At 39.3% G+C, this 15,183-nt stretch overlaps 1 protein-coding gene across 3 annotated transcripts in view; it reads left to right on the forward strand.

Moving 5' to 3' along the window:
- The window catches only part of LOC136884537 (zinc finger protein 383), a 60,586-nt gene that overhangs the window by 35,970 nt on the left and 9,433 nt on the right, over nt 1-15,183 (forward strand). For 2 of the 3 annotated variants that reach the window (XM_067156783.2, XM_067156784.2), the window contains one exon: nt 13,753-13,874. In XM_067156783.2, coding sequence (XP_067012884.2) covers nt 13,753-13,874 — 122 coding nt within the window. Of the gene's footprint in view, nt 1-5,402; nt 5,628-13,752; nt 13,875-15,183 lie in introns of those variants that run through there. The other variant, XM_067156785.2, reaches the window with a different exon arrangement.

Consider the following 15,183-nt stretch of genomic DNA (forward strand, 5'->3'; position numbering starts at 1 on the left):
GTATTCTTTTCTCCTCCCTCATCTTTACATGTCCACACCATCTTAGTTTACTCCTATTAATTCTTTCATTTAGGATTTCCATTCCAACCTTCTTTCTCACATCTTAATTTCTCAAATCTATCTTTATCATACTTCTAACGTATTTAATTTCGCTGGCTTGAACCAGGTCTCAGCCACATAAGTCAATCTGGGTGCATAATACATTTTGTACAAGGTCTCTTGACACTTTCTTGGTACTTATTATAGACAAGGTTCCTTACACTCTGGTAGAATGCATTGCCCTCTTGCACATTGTATTCTGCATTAATTCACTCTCTAGGCTTTTGAAACTGTCCACAATTTCAAGGCTTTGGCCACCAATTTTCACAATGCCGTTCCCTTGTTTTTCTCCTCTTGATATCACCATGGTCTTGCTTTTCATACCATACTTTTCAGTTTTCTCATTCAGTGCATCAAGTTCTTTTTGTACTTCATTGTTGTTCATTCCCCAGATCACAATATTGTCTGCAAATACAACCTGTGACAATAAAGTTTGGTGAATAGTCCTGTACTATCAACGTAGATGAACAATGCACGACAGTGACCTTACTGTCCTTCGAAATAGTCACATCCCATAACTATGCACTGCTGAGATCGGCGATACATGTCCTGGACTCTTTGCAAGAAGGCTTCCTCTGGGATGGTGTTCAAAAGCCTCGTCACGTTTCGTTGGATGTCAGGAATATTGTCAAATCTCTTTCCTTTCAAAGCGAGTTTGAGTCGTGGGAATCGGAAGAAGTCTGGAGGATTGAGATCTGGTGAGTATGGGGGATGTTCAAGTTGCACCACCCCCTTTTTTTCCATGAACTGTTTGACGATATTGGCTGTGTGTGGGCAAGCGTTGTCATTGACAAAAAACCATGGACCTTGTGCGTACTGGGGTCGTACCCTGCGTAGACGTTTCATGAAACTGGTCAAAATTTCAATGTTCCGTGTAGCATTCAGCGTCGTTCCCTCAGGTAGAAATTCCTTGTGGATAATGCCTTGACTATCGAAAAAGGTGATGAGCATCGTTTTGATGCGTGACTTTTCGGCACTGACCTTTTTCTGACAAGGTGATCCCGGAGAAATTTGGTGTTACATCCGCCGTTTCGACAAAATCCTGGGAAGCCTTTAAACGTGCCTGCTTCTGATCATCAGTCAAGTGATGTGGCACAAGACGAGAACACGTTTTTTTCTTCCCTAACTTCTGGGTGATGATTTGTCGCACAAATTCACGGTTAATCTGCAGTTCAACCGCTATCATGCGCACAATTATTCGACGATCGTTCGTGATTAATGTCCTCACCTTCTCAATGTTTTCATCACCGACGGCGGTCACCGGTCTTCCGCTACAGGGGTTGTCAGAAACATTTCCCTGGCCTCCTCGAAAACGGGCGAACTACTCGTACACACACTTCAAGGACAGTACTTGATCTTCATAAACACGTACTAGCATCGCATGCGTTTCTTTCGGTGTCTTGCCAAGCTTAAAACAAAATTGTACATTGATCTTTTGGTCATTCATGTTCCTGTTCGGAGTTCAGAACCAACGCACTGAACACAAACTGTGTCAAACAGGTCTTACACGGCACACACGCGATGCTCAACTGAACAACGTTGGGAGCAGGTGGTCAAAATCTGCAGCTACGCAGGTGCAGCGTTGTGTGTCCACAGTGTTGCCGGATCGATCGTTCTGACTTCATTCACTGAACTTTATTGTCACAGGTTGTAGTAATAATTTCATCTCCTTGTTCGCATATGCTTCCGTTGTGTCCTTTACAGTTGTGTCCTTAACCGTTAGAAACAAAAGGGGTGTGACAGCACACTCCCCTGTCTTAGTCCAGTTTAATTTTTAAACCATTCTAACTTTCCGACTAGAGTCTGTATACTGCTGATACAGTTGTTATACATTGCTTGCACCATTTCTACAGTTTGTGTACCCAAATCTTCTCCCTGGGAACACTATCGTATGCCTATGTTAGATCTATGAACGTCATGACCAGATTGTTTCCCTATTCCCAATTCTTTTTTCATTAGTTGCCTTCCTGGAAATTGGAGTGGCTAGCTATCCAAATTCCCAACAAGCTGAGAGCAATTAAGAAGACAACCACCGTGTGGCGGTCCTCTTTCCAGCCTTCACGGAGAGAGGCCATAGTATTGTGCAGGCTGAGGATAGGTCATGCCCAATGTACGCACTCTTATCTCCTAAAGATGGAAGATCCCCCAGTGTGTTCTGGTGTTGTCGACTTCACCGTGGCCCACATCCTCACAGAGTGCGCCTATTGCTCTGGCCTATGACGGAACTCGGCCTGCAGGAAACACTCAAAAGCATACTAGCTGATGACACGACTACTGTTGATCTCGTCGTCCGCTTTATGTGCGACAGTGGATTAATCAAGGGTATATAACTTACAAGTGTACTGTTACTCAGGGAACACACGTTCCCTCTTGGTTCGTTTGTAATTTTTTGACCTAATTCAAGAAATTTTTGTTTTATTTTGTACTGCGTTTACAGATTCGGTTGTTGAATATTTTTTATTTTAAATTTCTCTTCCACTAATTTGTTCAGAGAAGATTATTACCTTGTTGTACTTCCTCTTAAAACAGAAATCACTACTACCACCGCCACCTCATGCTGAAGATAGAATTCACTGCAGATCTTCCACTTCTAAAACCATACTGTTCCTTTTGCAACTCTCCTTCTACCTTTCTTCTTATTCTCCTGTCTTAATATCCTTTCCAGTATTTTTGCCATTTGTGACAAGAGTGTGATTCCTCTATAGTTCTCGAACACATTTTTGTCCCCCTTCTTAACGTCTGGTATTATCATTTTCTTTCCCCAGTCTTCTGGCACATGTTTCTGCTTCCATATGCAGTTTAACATTCTGTACTCCCATTGAAGTCCAACAGGTTCAGCAGCCAACACTGATTTCATCCATCCTCATTTTAATTTTATGGACTGCTAATTCCATCTCTGTCACCTCTATCTTCTACTGTTGAGTCACCACACCGTAATACTACCATCTCCTCTGCACAATTTCTCACATTGAGCAGTTTTCCTTCCATCTTCTCCTTATTTCTTCTTGTTATGTTATTAACTCTCCACCTTCCTTTTTCATCAGCTTTGTATAAACTCTTTCTTTCCTATTATTTTGTATAGTTCCATTCAGCATTCTTTTACTACCAGCTCCATCCATTTCCATCTTTTGTGTAAATTCTTTTGAACTTTTTTCTTTCCTTCTCTTACCAATTTCTTATATTCTTTTTATCATCAAGATACATCCTTTTTGCGCCCTTCTTTTTAAAAATCTCTTCATTCTTGCCATGTTTCCTTTTTTTCTTTCACCGGACGAGTTGGTCGTGCGGTTAGGGGCGCGCAGCTGTGAGCTTGCATCCAGGAGATAGAGAGTTCGAACCCCAGTGTTGGCAGCCCTGAAGATGGTTTTCCGTGATTTCCCATTTTCACACCAGGCAAATGCTGGGGCTGTACCTTAATTAAAGCCACAGCCACTTCCTTCCCACTCCTAGGCCTTTCCTATTCCATCGTTGCCATAAGACATATTTGTGTCAGTGTGGTGTAAAGCAAATTCTAAAAAAAAATTTCTTTTCTTTCATCACTTCTCTCATCTCATTCCACCACGGTGTCTTCTTTTCTTTCATTCTGATCGATGTTCTACCTCAAACACTGTGGTTTCGTGAGACCCTTCAGTATTGTCGTAAGCTCCCTTCTAATGACTGCGTGCGTGACAAGCACTTTGAAGCATTCAGCATGGCAGTTGAGTCATGTAACTCGAGCACTCTGGAGCACTAGGAATGGCGTAGGGTTAAAATCGTGTGCCACACAAGGTTCTCATACTATGTTCATAGCTTGCAGTTGGCACGTGTCTCATTTTTTTTTTACAGTTTGTTTTACATCGCACCGGCACAGATAGGTCTTATGGCAACAATGGGATAGGAAATGTCTAGGAATGGGAAGGAAGTGGCCATGGCCTTGATTAAGGTTCAGCCCGAGCATTTGCCTTTGTGAAAATGGGAAACCACGGAAAATCATCTTCAGGGCTGCCGACAGTGGGGGCTCAAACCCACTATCTCCCGGATGCAAGCTCACAGCTGCACACTCCTGACCGCATGGCCAACTCGCCCGTTATATCTCTGTTCTCTCAGCATATACAAAGTGGCCTCTGGTGGTAATATATACCAGAATTTGTCCTCTACGCGAGGAAACTTAGCTGATGATCCATATTTTTAAAAAATACGTGTTACTGTTGCTTGAATGTAATTTGTCCTCCTTCCTCCAGTCTCTAACACACAATTCTGAAATGTCATATTTTCTTCCCACTGCACAATTTCTTAACTCTTCAGCCTCTTTATTAACTCTTAGTCTGTCTGGGGCACTGAAGGAATGCCATCTTTTACCACCCATATTTGCTAATGTTTCATGAACTGTACTCTACCATGGTTACAAACTAAATACATGTGTCATGGTGCAGCTTGTACATATGGAATTAAGAACGGAAGTTTGCCCAAATCACTGCACCGATGATATAACGTCGGTTGGAACATGACCCAAATTAAAGTCTATACGTATGATGAGCACCCACTTTTGGAAGGATTTTTAAATTTTAAAGTGTGCTGATACGTGAGCAAATATGGTAATAAGATGAACACAAAGACAGGTTAGGAGACCAGTGAGAAAATACTAAAGATTCATCCAGCATTCTCCTTATCCCACACTTCCTGCATCGAGACTAAAAATTGTCAAGATGGCGCCTCATTAGGGTGCTGAGAAGAAATGGTTGTAAACGAATTGACATTGGTATAACTTGAAGACAGCAGTGTATGAAAATGCAGAGATTGTTCTGTGTTTTAATGTTTGTCCTGCTCTTTCCCCACTTGTCTGTCATTGTGTATTGTGTTTATCCTCTTACACATTCTACTCCTCAACACCACCACCATCGTCATCGATTCTACCTAGCAAGTTAGCCGTACAGTTAGGGTTGCATAGTTGTGAGCTTGCATTCGGGAGATAGTGGGTTCGAACCCCCCAGTTGGCAGCCTTTTCCTCTCCCATCGTCGCCATAAGACCTATCTGTGTCGGTGATATATAAAGCAAATTGTAAAACAAGAAAAAAAGTCGTCAATACGTACTCTAGTATGAATTATTTTAACCATATTGGTCAATTATCTTAGGTCCGTATTGACTCAAAATTAATTACACATTCATTAAACATCTTTAAATATGTGGTTCCACCTTGTCAGTACTATTACGTCTTCTTCTTCCTCTTTGTCATTTGGGTCTACTGATGACCATAGGACTCGTATCTTCTCATCACTTGGGTCTTCTGTTTTTTTCTCTTCCAGTATTCCTTCATTTTCTGGCTGTGGGCCCACTTTCTTTCCTCAGTCCACATAAGTCTACTGGTACCTGTGTTCTTCCTACTCGTAAGTGACGTTGGAAAAATTCCCCACTGGATGGCTTGCTGAAGTGTGGGCGGTCATGCATGGACACATGCGGGATCCCCAGTTGTTCCAGATCCTACTTGACCGAAGAGATCCACTTGTTCCTGGATGCCTTCCCTCTACCTGCCACAGTGAAGATCCTGCTGGTAAGTCTGCAGGGGTTCGTGCGGGTAAGGTGCCCATAGAAGACCAGGCGCCTTTTTCTTATACCTACAAGTAACAATGTCTTTCTGATGATTTCTAGCTCATCGTTGTGCCGAATTCTTTAGGTGCCTCCCTCTTCTCTTACTGCTCCCAGTATTCTCCTCTCGGGCTGAGTGGCTCAGACGGTTAAGGCGCTGGCCTTCTAACCCCAACTTGGCAGGTTCGATCCTGGCTCAGTCCGGTGGTATTTGAAGGTGCTCAAATACGACAGCCCCGTGTCGGTAGATTTACTGGCACGTAAAAGAACTCCTGCGGGACTAAATTCCGGCACCGCGGCGTCTCCGAAGACCTTTAAAATGTAGTTAGTGGGACGTAAAACAATTAGCATTAATTATTATTAGTATTCTCCTCAGGATCGTCTTTTCTTTGAGTTCCAGTTTCGTGAAAGGGCCTTTCCTGTTTATCACAAGACACTCAGAGGCATAGAGAACAGATGGTTTTACTACCACTGCATTATAGTGCATTGTTAATAATGGCCGGTTATTAAAGTTTCGAGAACTTTGAATGTTCTCTTCTTCAGAGGCATATTAATCAGCAATATTCTTTTGGACTTGTTACATGATAAAATCACAATTCTTAATTTATGTTTAACACATTAAAAAAATTATAAACATTTATAATAATTGTCAAACCGTTCTTGGTTAAATGATTTAAGAAAAACATTAACTATATCACCCTCTCAAATATAAACTGTTACCGAAGTTTTGTGGATCACAGAGGGGTGAAAGAAGGTGTGGGCTTGAATGGGTCTATCTACAATATCAAAGATTCTTTTAAAACTTTGAAATAAAGGTTATATTTCTTTTCAGAAAATCAAACTTAACAACAGTGTATCAGGTACAATGACAATTTTGACATAAAAAGAGAAAACCCCAGAATAGGGAATTTAACAGTTTTAGACCTCAAGCTCCAAATTTACAAGTTTACAATGACGCCGATGAAGCGTTTAATTAGACACAAATTTCCAGAGCACTTTGCTGTAACCGTTATAAATTTACGGACTTCTAAAGGCATCACTCAATATTACAGTAATATTAGCAATCTCAGAAAAGAGCTTACATGCTCTCCAACTTCAACCAAGGAGGCTGTGCTCCCACACCAAAAATCTTACAATTTCTGGCCTCTCTAGGCCCAACCTACAATTTACAATTTTTGTACACAGGGGTATCTAGTACCCATACTACTGGGCCTTCGTGAAAAGGAAGAACAGGTTAATTTACTGGCCCAAACTCAAAATGGATGGAGGCGTACACTAGCGCTCCTTGAAAACTCTGTTTTAAAACCCTACTTGGGCTTGTGGCCCGATGATGCAGAGGATAATCCCACACTACTGAGGTGACTAGAAGAACAAGTTAATTGGTAATTTACAGGAGAAAAACAGTTACAAAATCATAGTCACCTCAAGATAAATTGAAGGGGAACTCGAGAGGGTAACGCACTCCCTATCCCAGATTTTCAGTTTAAGACTCTTACGAAGTTTTACATTAGCAAGTAGTAATTTACATTTTAGAAATCACACAGTTACGTAGTTAAAGCTTAGAACCTTCCCCTCGGATAAGTTGGCGGAGATAGCTACAGAGATAGAAAACTGGTGGCCATTGCCTGGGCTGATGTACTGCCTGCCGAAGAATGAGGCACCCGCCTCCTGACTTAACACACACTCTCTCAGAAATTCGGCGATCAATGAGACCAGGTAGGTTGAAATAGCCGCAGCTTATATACCCGAGGGGAGGTTTCGAGAAGGTTCCGGACTAAATCCAGACACACCGTCTCATTTTTATTGGCCGAATAAAAATCTTCAAGAAGCCTGTGATAGGATAAATACAAAAATTTCTAATTGGCCAGATTCAAAAGCTGGCGGGATGAGAAGGAAATGTTGCAAACCTTGAAATAACAAAATAAGTGAACGTTGATTTAGTTACGAAAACCTAGAAACACAGAACTTCTTTAAATCACAAATTCTTCCACCTTGCACCAGAGAGCATGACCTCAGTTTTTTTGTAAGGACATCTATGGAGAAAAGTTTAGACTACTTGCTGTACACCAAAACAAAACAAATAAATCCAGTCAGTTTAGAAAGCTTTAAAATAACACATTACTCAGTTATTCGGTGGTGACATCTTCTGATTGTCCCAACTTTGTGCAGTAGCTGTTTCAAGTTTTGTTTGATAGATAGAGTTCCTTAAGGCGTTTCTTTTAAATGTGCGGGGTTGAGGTGTACCTCCTGGTACATAAACATCTAATTCTTATCTCAGAATAGCGTTACAAAATGAAACACACAATAATATATATATATATATTTGTTAAAAGTCTGCATCTGTATAAAACTTCTAAATTGCGTAGAGGCGCGCGGCTGTGAGCTTGCATCCGGGAGATAGTAGGTTCGAATCCCACTATCGGCAGCCCTGAAGATGGTTTTCCGTGGTTTCCCATTTTCACACCAGGCAAATGCTGGGGCTGTACCTTAATTAAGGCCACGGCCGCTTCCTTCCACCTCCTAGGCCTTTCCTATCCCATCGTCGCCATAAGACCTATCTGAGTCGGTGCGACGTAAAGCCCCTAGCAAAAAAAAAAAAAAAAAAAAAAAACCTTCTAAATTAATGTGTTGAAAGATAAGTAGCTACACCTACTGTTGACCCTCTCAATCATCAATTACTTCATGGTCCTTTGCAATCTTTCCCTGGTTCTAAACACATAAAGAATGGAACAAACTTAATTCCAGGTTCTTACTGCTGATGGAATTTTAAAAATTCAAATGCTGTTAGAAACTTACTGAGAAAGCTGCTTGTCAAATACTTGAAAACACCAACAAGACCTTGACCTTTATCGATTTGGAAATCATCTAGTAGACCATGTGTGGGAATGAAAATGGTTCCTCCCTATTGTTAAAAGCAATCCCTCTTTTTTTCCTCTTCTGCTGATTTGCTTTGCGCAACACAGTCGAGGGCTCTTCTGCCGGGGTGAAATCTCTTAGCCTTAAGTAGTAGTCCCTTGCTTCATCTACATGGCGGCAGATTGACTAATGGAAGGGTTCATCTGCCAACTGTGCCATTCCAATGTTCTCCTTCTCTGCAGAAGCTGCTATTAAGTACTTCACTGTAATCGTTATAAATTTCATTGTGATCCGTATTGAGTCATCAATTACGAAACAAAATGTTAATTAGGATCAACCTAATCAATGGCTTATGGCCTCCGGAGTGGCCTGGTGCAGGTCTTTCGAGCTGTATAGGCGACCTGCATGTCTGTGAGGATGGGGCTCTACCTAACATGAAGTCTAATGCTGAAGATGGCATGAGCCATAGGTATTAACTAATGAAACTTAAAATCCCCGGCCCGACCTGGATTCGAACACAGGACCCTTTGGACCAAAGGCTGGCATGCTAACCATTTGTCCTTAATTAACATTTTATTTTGTAACTGACTTCACGGTAATCCTGGCCCTTTCTGAGGTGTTAATAGCTGGATGAGTTGGACCAAGGATATTTTAAAGGGGTGTTACTCCTCTATCACTCGCCATTTGTCCTGGCTTGTGACAGGCAGAACCTGGCTTCTCATATACTGGGCCCAGGTTTGAGTTCATATGTCTTGTATTTCACAAGTACAGTGTGTCTGGCACGCTATGGCTGCCAGCACAACAGCTGCACGCTTCACCTTCTCGTTATTTGTGTTTTTGTCTTTCTATATGCAACCTGATTTTCATCATGCATATTTAAGAACATTAGTGTTGTTGTATAGTTTCGGGATGTCCGCCTCTGTAGTGTAACGGTTGGTGTTATTCGCTGCCATCCTCGGGGGCCCGCTTCGATTCCCGGTACTGCTGGAAATTTAAGAATGACAGGAGACCTGGTATGTGGTTGAAATGGTACATGGCAGCTCACCTCCGATAGGGGCGTGGCTGGAAAGAGCTGCACTACCTCGGGATGAGGACATGAGTTTACATTTACTTCATACAATTGACCATATGAACAGGATGTCATAACACATGAGGCAGTTCCAAGAATTTTATTATTATACAATCTTCCTACAACAGCTGCAGGAGAACGAGTACCTTAACAACAATGATGGATACACAGTAGATGCAGTAGATACTGAGATTGTATGAGGTTAAGTGTGGGCAGAAGAGTGAGGCACGTCAAACATTTATTTGAGGTCTGCAAGTATGGTTCTTGAAGATCATGATGGACTTCTTGAGTGTGGTAATGGTGATGTTATAGACGAAATCTCTATTCAGCCCAAAGGTATTGCAGAAGTTGACAAAAAATTTAGGAATGGTTCCTCGAGCACCTAACATCAAGCCGATTACAGAGATTAATGAGAGCTTATACTTTTGCTGATAGAAGTCCACCGTTTCTTTATAAATTACATAAATTATTCTTTTTTTCCAATATTGAAAATTAATTTCACAGGAGCAAAAATTGGGTTAATTTGGTAAGGTTTTGAAGGGTGGTGTTTAATAGTAGGAACACACAGCACGACTTGTTTGATTTAATAGTTTTAATATAAACTTCTGGAGCAAAGTTGGCTTCTGAAAATACAAACTGTGAAAGTTACTAAAAGAATATCTTCAACTTCTTTAACATATTCGCATCTAAGTGTGAACATAGCCTACTGGTGGATTTGACTAGACATTAAGAATTTGGAACGATGTTCACCATTAGTGTTGTATATGATACCATGAAGCTTTAGTTAGGGTTATATGTAGGTAGATGTCAGTACCACTGCCCAAGTCAGTGTATTAATTTGCACGAGTCAAGAACATCACAATAAGAACTTACCTTAGCGAGATTAACAAGTAATTTAACCTTAGGAATTAATTTACATAATTTACAAATTAACATTGCTGTTCTGTTCAGGTCTATATGACCTGAAATCAATATACACGTCATTTTTCAAGTTTTACATACAAATATATATTTATGAAACTCGGTGATTTTGTCTGAAAGTAGAAGATCAGTGTGTGTTAAAAAAAAAGTTTTTAACTAGTTCAAGTAGTTTGGGCAGGTCCTTATGAACCGACACAAATATGAATACTGCTATTCAGATTTATTTTTAAAGAATGGAAATGTTGAACTTTGTTTATGTTATATTTTATGGGACCAACATACTCTCAACAATCAACTAAGCTTCCATGTGTTTACAACAATGGGCATGTTTCTGCTCAGTTTGAATTGTGACACCTTGGCGATTAGACCCTTGAATGATGATGAGTTGGAAGAATTAGTAAGTGCCTAGGCAGATGAAGAATCACTATCTGAGTTCGAAGATCAAGTCAGTAATGCATTTGAAAGAGTGTGTTCTGATGACAATTACAACAGCTCACAGCCTGTACAAAGTAGTGTAGAGACTTTTCTTTCTAAAAATGGGAATATAAAATGGCAGTTGCATCCACTGGCACAACATGGCCACTTACCAGCTTCGGACATCATCAAGAGTACCGTACCCATGGAGTTAGCAGGCAATCGGAATGGCAACAGTAAGAAATCAGGGAATGAGGGTAGTATCTGATCTCACTTTTGAGTTTCATGGTCAGAATATCATGCGTGATAACTTTTTTACATCATACAATTTGGAACAGCTGCTTTTGAAATGGAAATTGACTATGTTGGGAACTATACAGAAAAATAAGTTGGAGCTTCCACATAAAATGACCAACAAGAAGGTACATAGCGCTTCATTTTTACTGCACAAATGACACCAACTGTGGTCAGTTTTATTCCTAAGAAAAATAAGGGCACTGTCCACCATGATGAGGAAATCAGTGACAGGGCTGATAAGAATCCAAAAAGGATTTTGGACTATAATTCAACCAAAGGGGCTGTAGACATTCTTGATCAGCTGTCAGGTACATATACATGCAAATGAAAAACCAACAGGTGGTCAATGATAGTTTTGTTTATTATTCTTGATGTTTCTGCTTATAGTGCATACGCCTTGTGGACTTTGATTGACCCTAATTGGAATACGAGCAAATTGACTAGAAGGAGATTATTCTTGGGGGAAGTTTGAAAATCACTGATAAGAGAAACTCGTTGCATCAAGGAAACATTTTCCAAGAACAGAAGATTCTTTGAGAATGGTCGGAAGAATCCAAAAGCCTAAAGATGTGGCTGGTGTGTCAGTCAGTAACAAAAAGAAAATCTGCAAAACGTGTATGCTGTATGTTCTGCCCTTCAAGCAATGGCAGTAAAACAGACGTGTTGCTTGGAAAATGTAGTAAACATATTTGCAAAACACATGTCACCTACTTGTGTCCAAAGTACAATAAGTAAGAAAAAAGTAAGAAAAGAACTGTGGTCTTTTGTAAGATGATTGTATTGAAAACTGTCAGTTACTTCAAATTTGTGTGAATTTTTAAACAGGAAATTTTCCTTAATAACGTTTTGTTTTCGATTATTATTATTGTTGTTGTTAGTAGTAGTAATAGTAGTAGTAGTAGTAGTAGTATCTACAAGGTATTGGAATAGAACAATAATGTCAATAGCTAACAACTGTACACAAATGTATGTTTGAACAAGATTTGTACAGCATTTTGATATGTCGGGTCATATTGACCCGAACAGTATATTCGTCAAGTAAAAGTGAACAGAACAGCAGGGTTAAATAAATAATGAACTGAAAGTATCCCAATGAAAGATACGAAAACTCATTATAGGTGATAAGTAATTTAACCTCAGAAACTGAATTTACACTATTAACAAATAAAAAAATGAAAACTTGCCATTGGGATTTTAACATATGAGACTAATTTACAAACTAAAAAAGTAGACTTAGTATGGACAGTATATATGAGCCAACAGAATCAGTCCATTGTCCAGTATTGGGCAACATTGACAGCCTCAGGATTTACTGTCCACAGATCTCCTAGTATACATGATGAGGGACATCGACTGCACTGGTGTAGATGCTGAGTAGTTTGCTCAACTCCGCAGTCACATACTGTTTTGACTCAGATGTATTTAATTTCTTTAAATTATCCCTGGATCTTGCTGCACCGACTCTGAACCTATTCAACCAGAACAATCCTGCACAGCCACAACAGTTCTTGGACTCATTAGTTCTTTAATTTCTTTCTCTCTTACATGACTCTTCTTACACTTCGACACCATGCTTGTATGATAACTTAATGGTCCATCTTTTCAATACAGGACAATTTGTTGTTCAGATTAAGTTACAACATATTATTTTTTCGGTACTAGTTTCAACGCTGATGTGCGTCATCTTCACCCGATCGTGGAAATGGGCAATCATACAAAAATTACATATACACAATATAAAATACAAGTTACATATCATTATAACAGTACTCTTAAAATGGAAAGTTCCTAAATAAATTGACAATAATGGCTATGTTTATCTTCATTTTCAACAAGTAAGTTCTTGAGAGTCGAATGTAACACATTGTGAACTGAACATCTTCCAAGTTGGGAACTTGGGAGTCCTGATCAGATCATTCAACAGCAGTCTGAGGTCCCACATTGAACTGGGAAATGGTCGTTTAACACCTTAAGGACCTCACAGACATGTTACAACATTAAGCCAGTGGAAATAGCATGCAACTGTTCACAGCTGTGTTTTTAAGATTGTTTTTATCTTTCACAGAATCATTACTTATATTTAGAACAAAGGGCAAGTTCTTAAAGAACAGTTTACTTTTATGTATCAAGTTATGACTAAAAGTCAACCACAGCCTGCATGGTTGCTAGGCAACGTTGTGCCACATATTTTGTAATGCTAATTTTCTGATGGCACCTGCTCACAAATAACTAATGGATGCAGAGAAGAAAAGTTTGATAAACCTCAAGAGATAGAAAACTAGACCAGAGTGATTAGATACAGATTTTAATGGTCAGACTGGAATGTGTTAAAATCCTGTTCATAGTGCAATGTACTTAGGTTATATGTGCAGTCAACAACTTGTTGCATTTTGATTTATTTATTTCTCCTTGTAAATTCTTTCTGTTCTATTCTTTGTGGATTTTTTGTTCTTTAAAAAATCTCCTTTGCTGATTCCTAAAATAAATGTTTACTTTCAAAGGTTTAAATTTACTCTTTGCTATTAAATTTCAGGATTTAAAAAAGGATGTGGATAATGATGAAGAAGAGCAACAAGAGGAAGAAGAAGCAGCAGAAGAAGAAGAAGAAAATTATGACGATGATGAAATACCTGTGGACAGTGAGGACAGTGCTGCGTAAGTATCTGTCAGTTTTAAAATTTGTATTGTTTATTACAGTATAATTCCAGTAGGTTGTGTCGTGAACCTAGGGTATAACTTTCTACTGTGTGTTGCCTTGCTGTATCATAAGCATACTCTTTAAGTGAAATATTTTTCATGTTATGACTATTCGATTATAAACTCATTGACATATGCCCAGAGCTGTCAGCTGTACAACACTGCACAGAGCACAACATACACATACTGCTGCCATCCCCTTAAAAGAGCTGCGTGAGCTTGATCAGATACGAGCATGTATTTCAGGTGTTTTGTCAGGAAATGGCATAACATGTTATATACTGTTTGAAAGAGGAAATAAGGTTCTTTCACTCTATAAACATTTAAGAAATAGAATTAAAAGTCCCACATAAAGATTTAAATACTGTATGTAACGTGTAATCATTAATTTTATTTAATTCTGAAAAGAGATTATTCATATTAACTATTTATCTTGATGATTTATTTATATTCTGTGTCCAAATACACTCCTAAATAATGATTTTCCAATATTCGGCTACACGGACAGCTTTATCATTGATCTGCAAAACATCTTCCTTTGTGCACGGTGATGGTAAATGCTGCAAGTGATAAATATCATTATTGATCCGTACTGAAGATACTGTATGTAGGATGCTAAATAGTTTATTACGTCACCTATTCAATACATTAGAAATTTTAAACATGTAGGAATTTATCATTATTTCCATATGAGACATGTTTCGCCCTTCTTTGAGGGCATCATCAGTCATAGTACTACCTCAAGGCATAAATCAGTTACCTGATTTGTAATTAAATTGTAAATTCTAAGATATAATATTAACATATTACAATGGTTAAGTCAAGAGAAAAACAATGTTCAGTGATGATATAGATAACAATATTCAGCCATTGGCTGTAAATTATCAGTTGTGAAGGATAACAGCGTCAAGATGTTAAGGTATGTCCTACAAAGGATGACTTAACAATGACTTACAAGGGCTGTAGCACCGAGGAGTAAGTAAGTAAGTATTAGTATATGGAGTTAAAAGGGGTTATATTAACGTATTTATAGACGCAGTCGTCGGCACCAATGCGTAAAACCACAGGGTATTTTAGCAGTGTCCAGCAGTGGGGCTCCGAAGAATCATTGACACTACTGTATTAGTTAATCTTAGGAAATTATAAAGTTTATATATATATATACATGGAAGCAGTTTGGGGAGAAAGGGTACAAAGTGTCTGGCACCAATGTTCATAACAATAATTACTGCCGTTGGTTGACGATCACAGTTTGACAGGGCGACTA

The sequence above is a fragment of the Anabrus simplex genome, chromosome 12 (assembly GCF_040414725.1).
Source record: "Anabrus simplex isolate iqAnaSimp1 chromosome 12, ASM4041472v1, whole genome shotgun sequence".
NCBI classification, from domain to species: domain Eukaryota; kingdom Metazoa; phylum Arthropoda; class Insecta; order Orthoptera; family Tettigoniidae; genus Anabrus; species Anabrus simplex.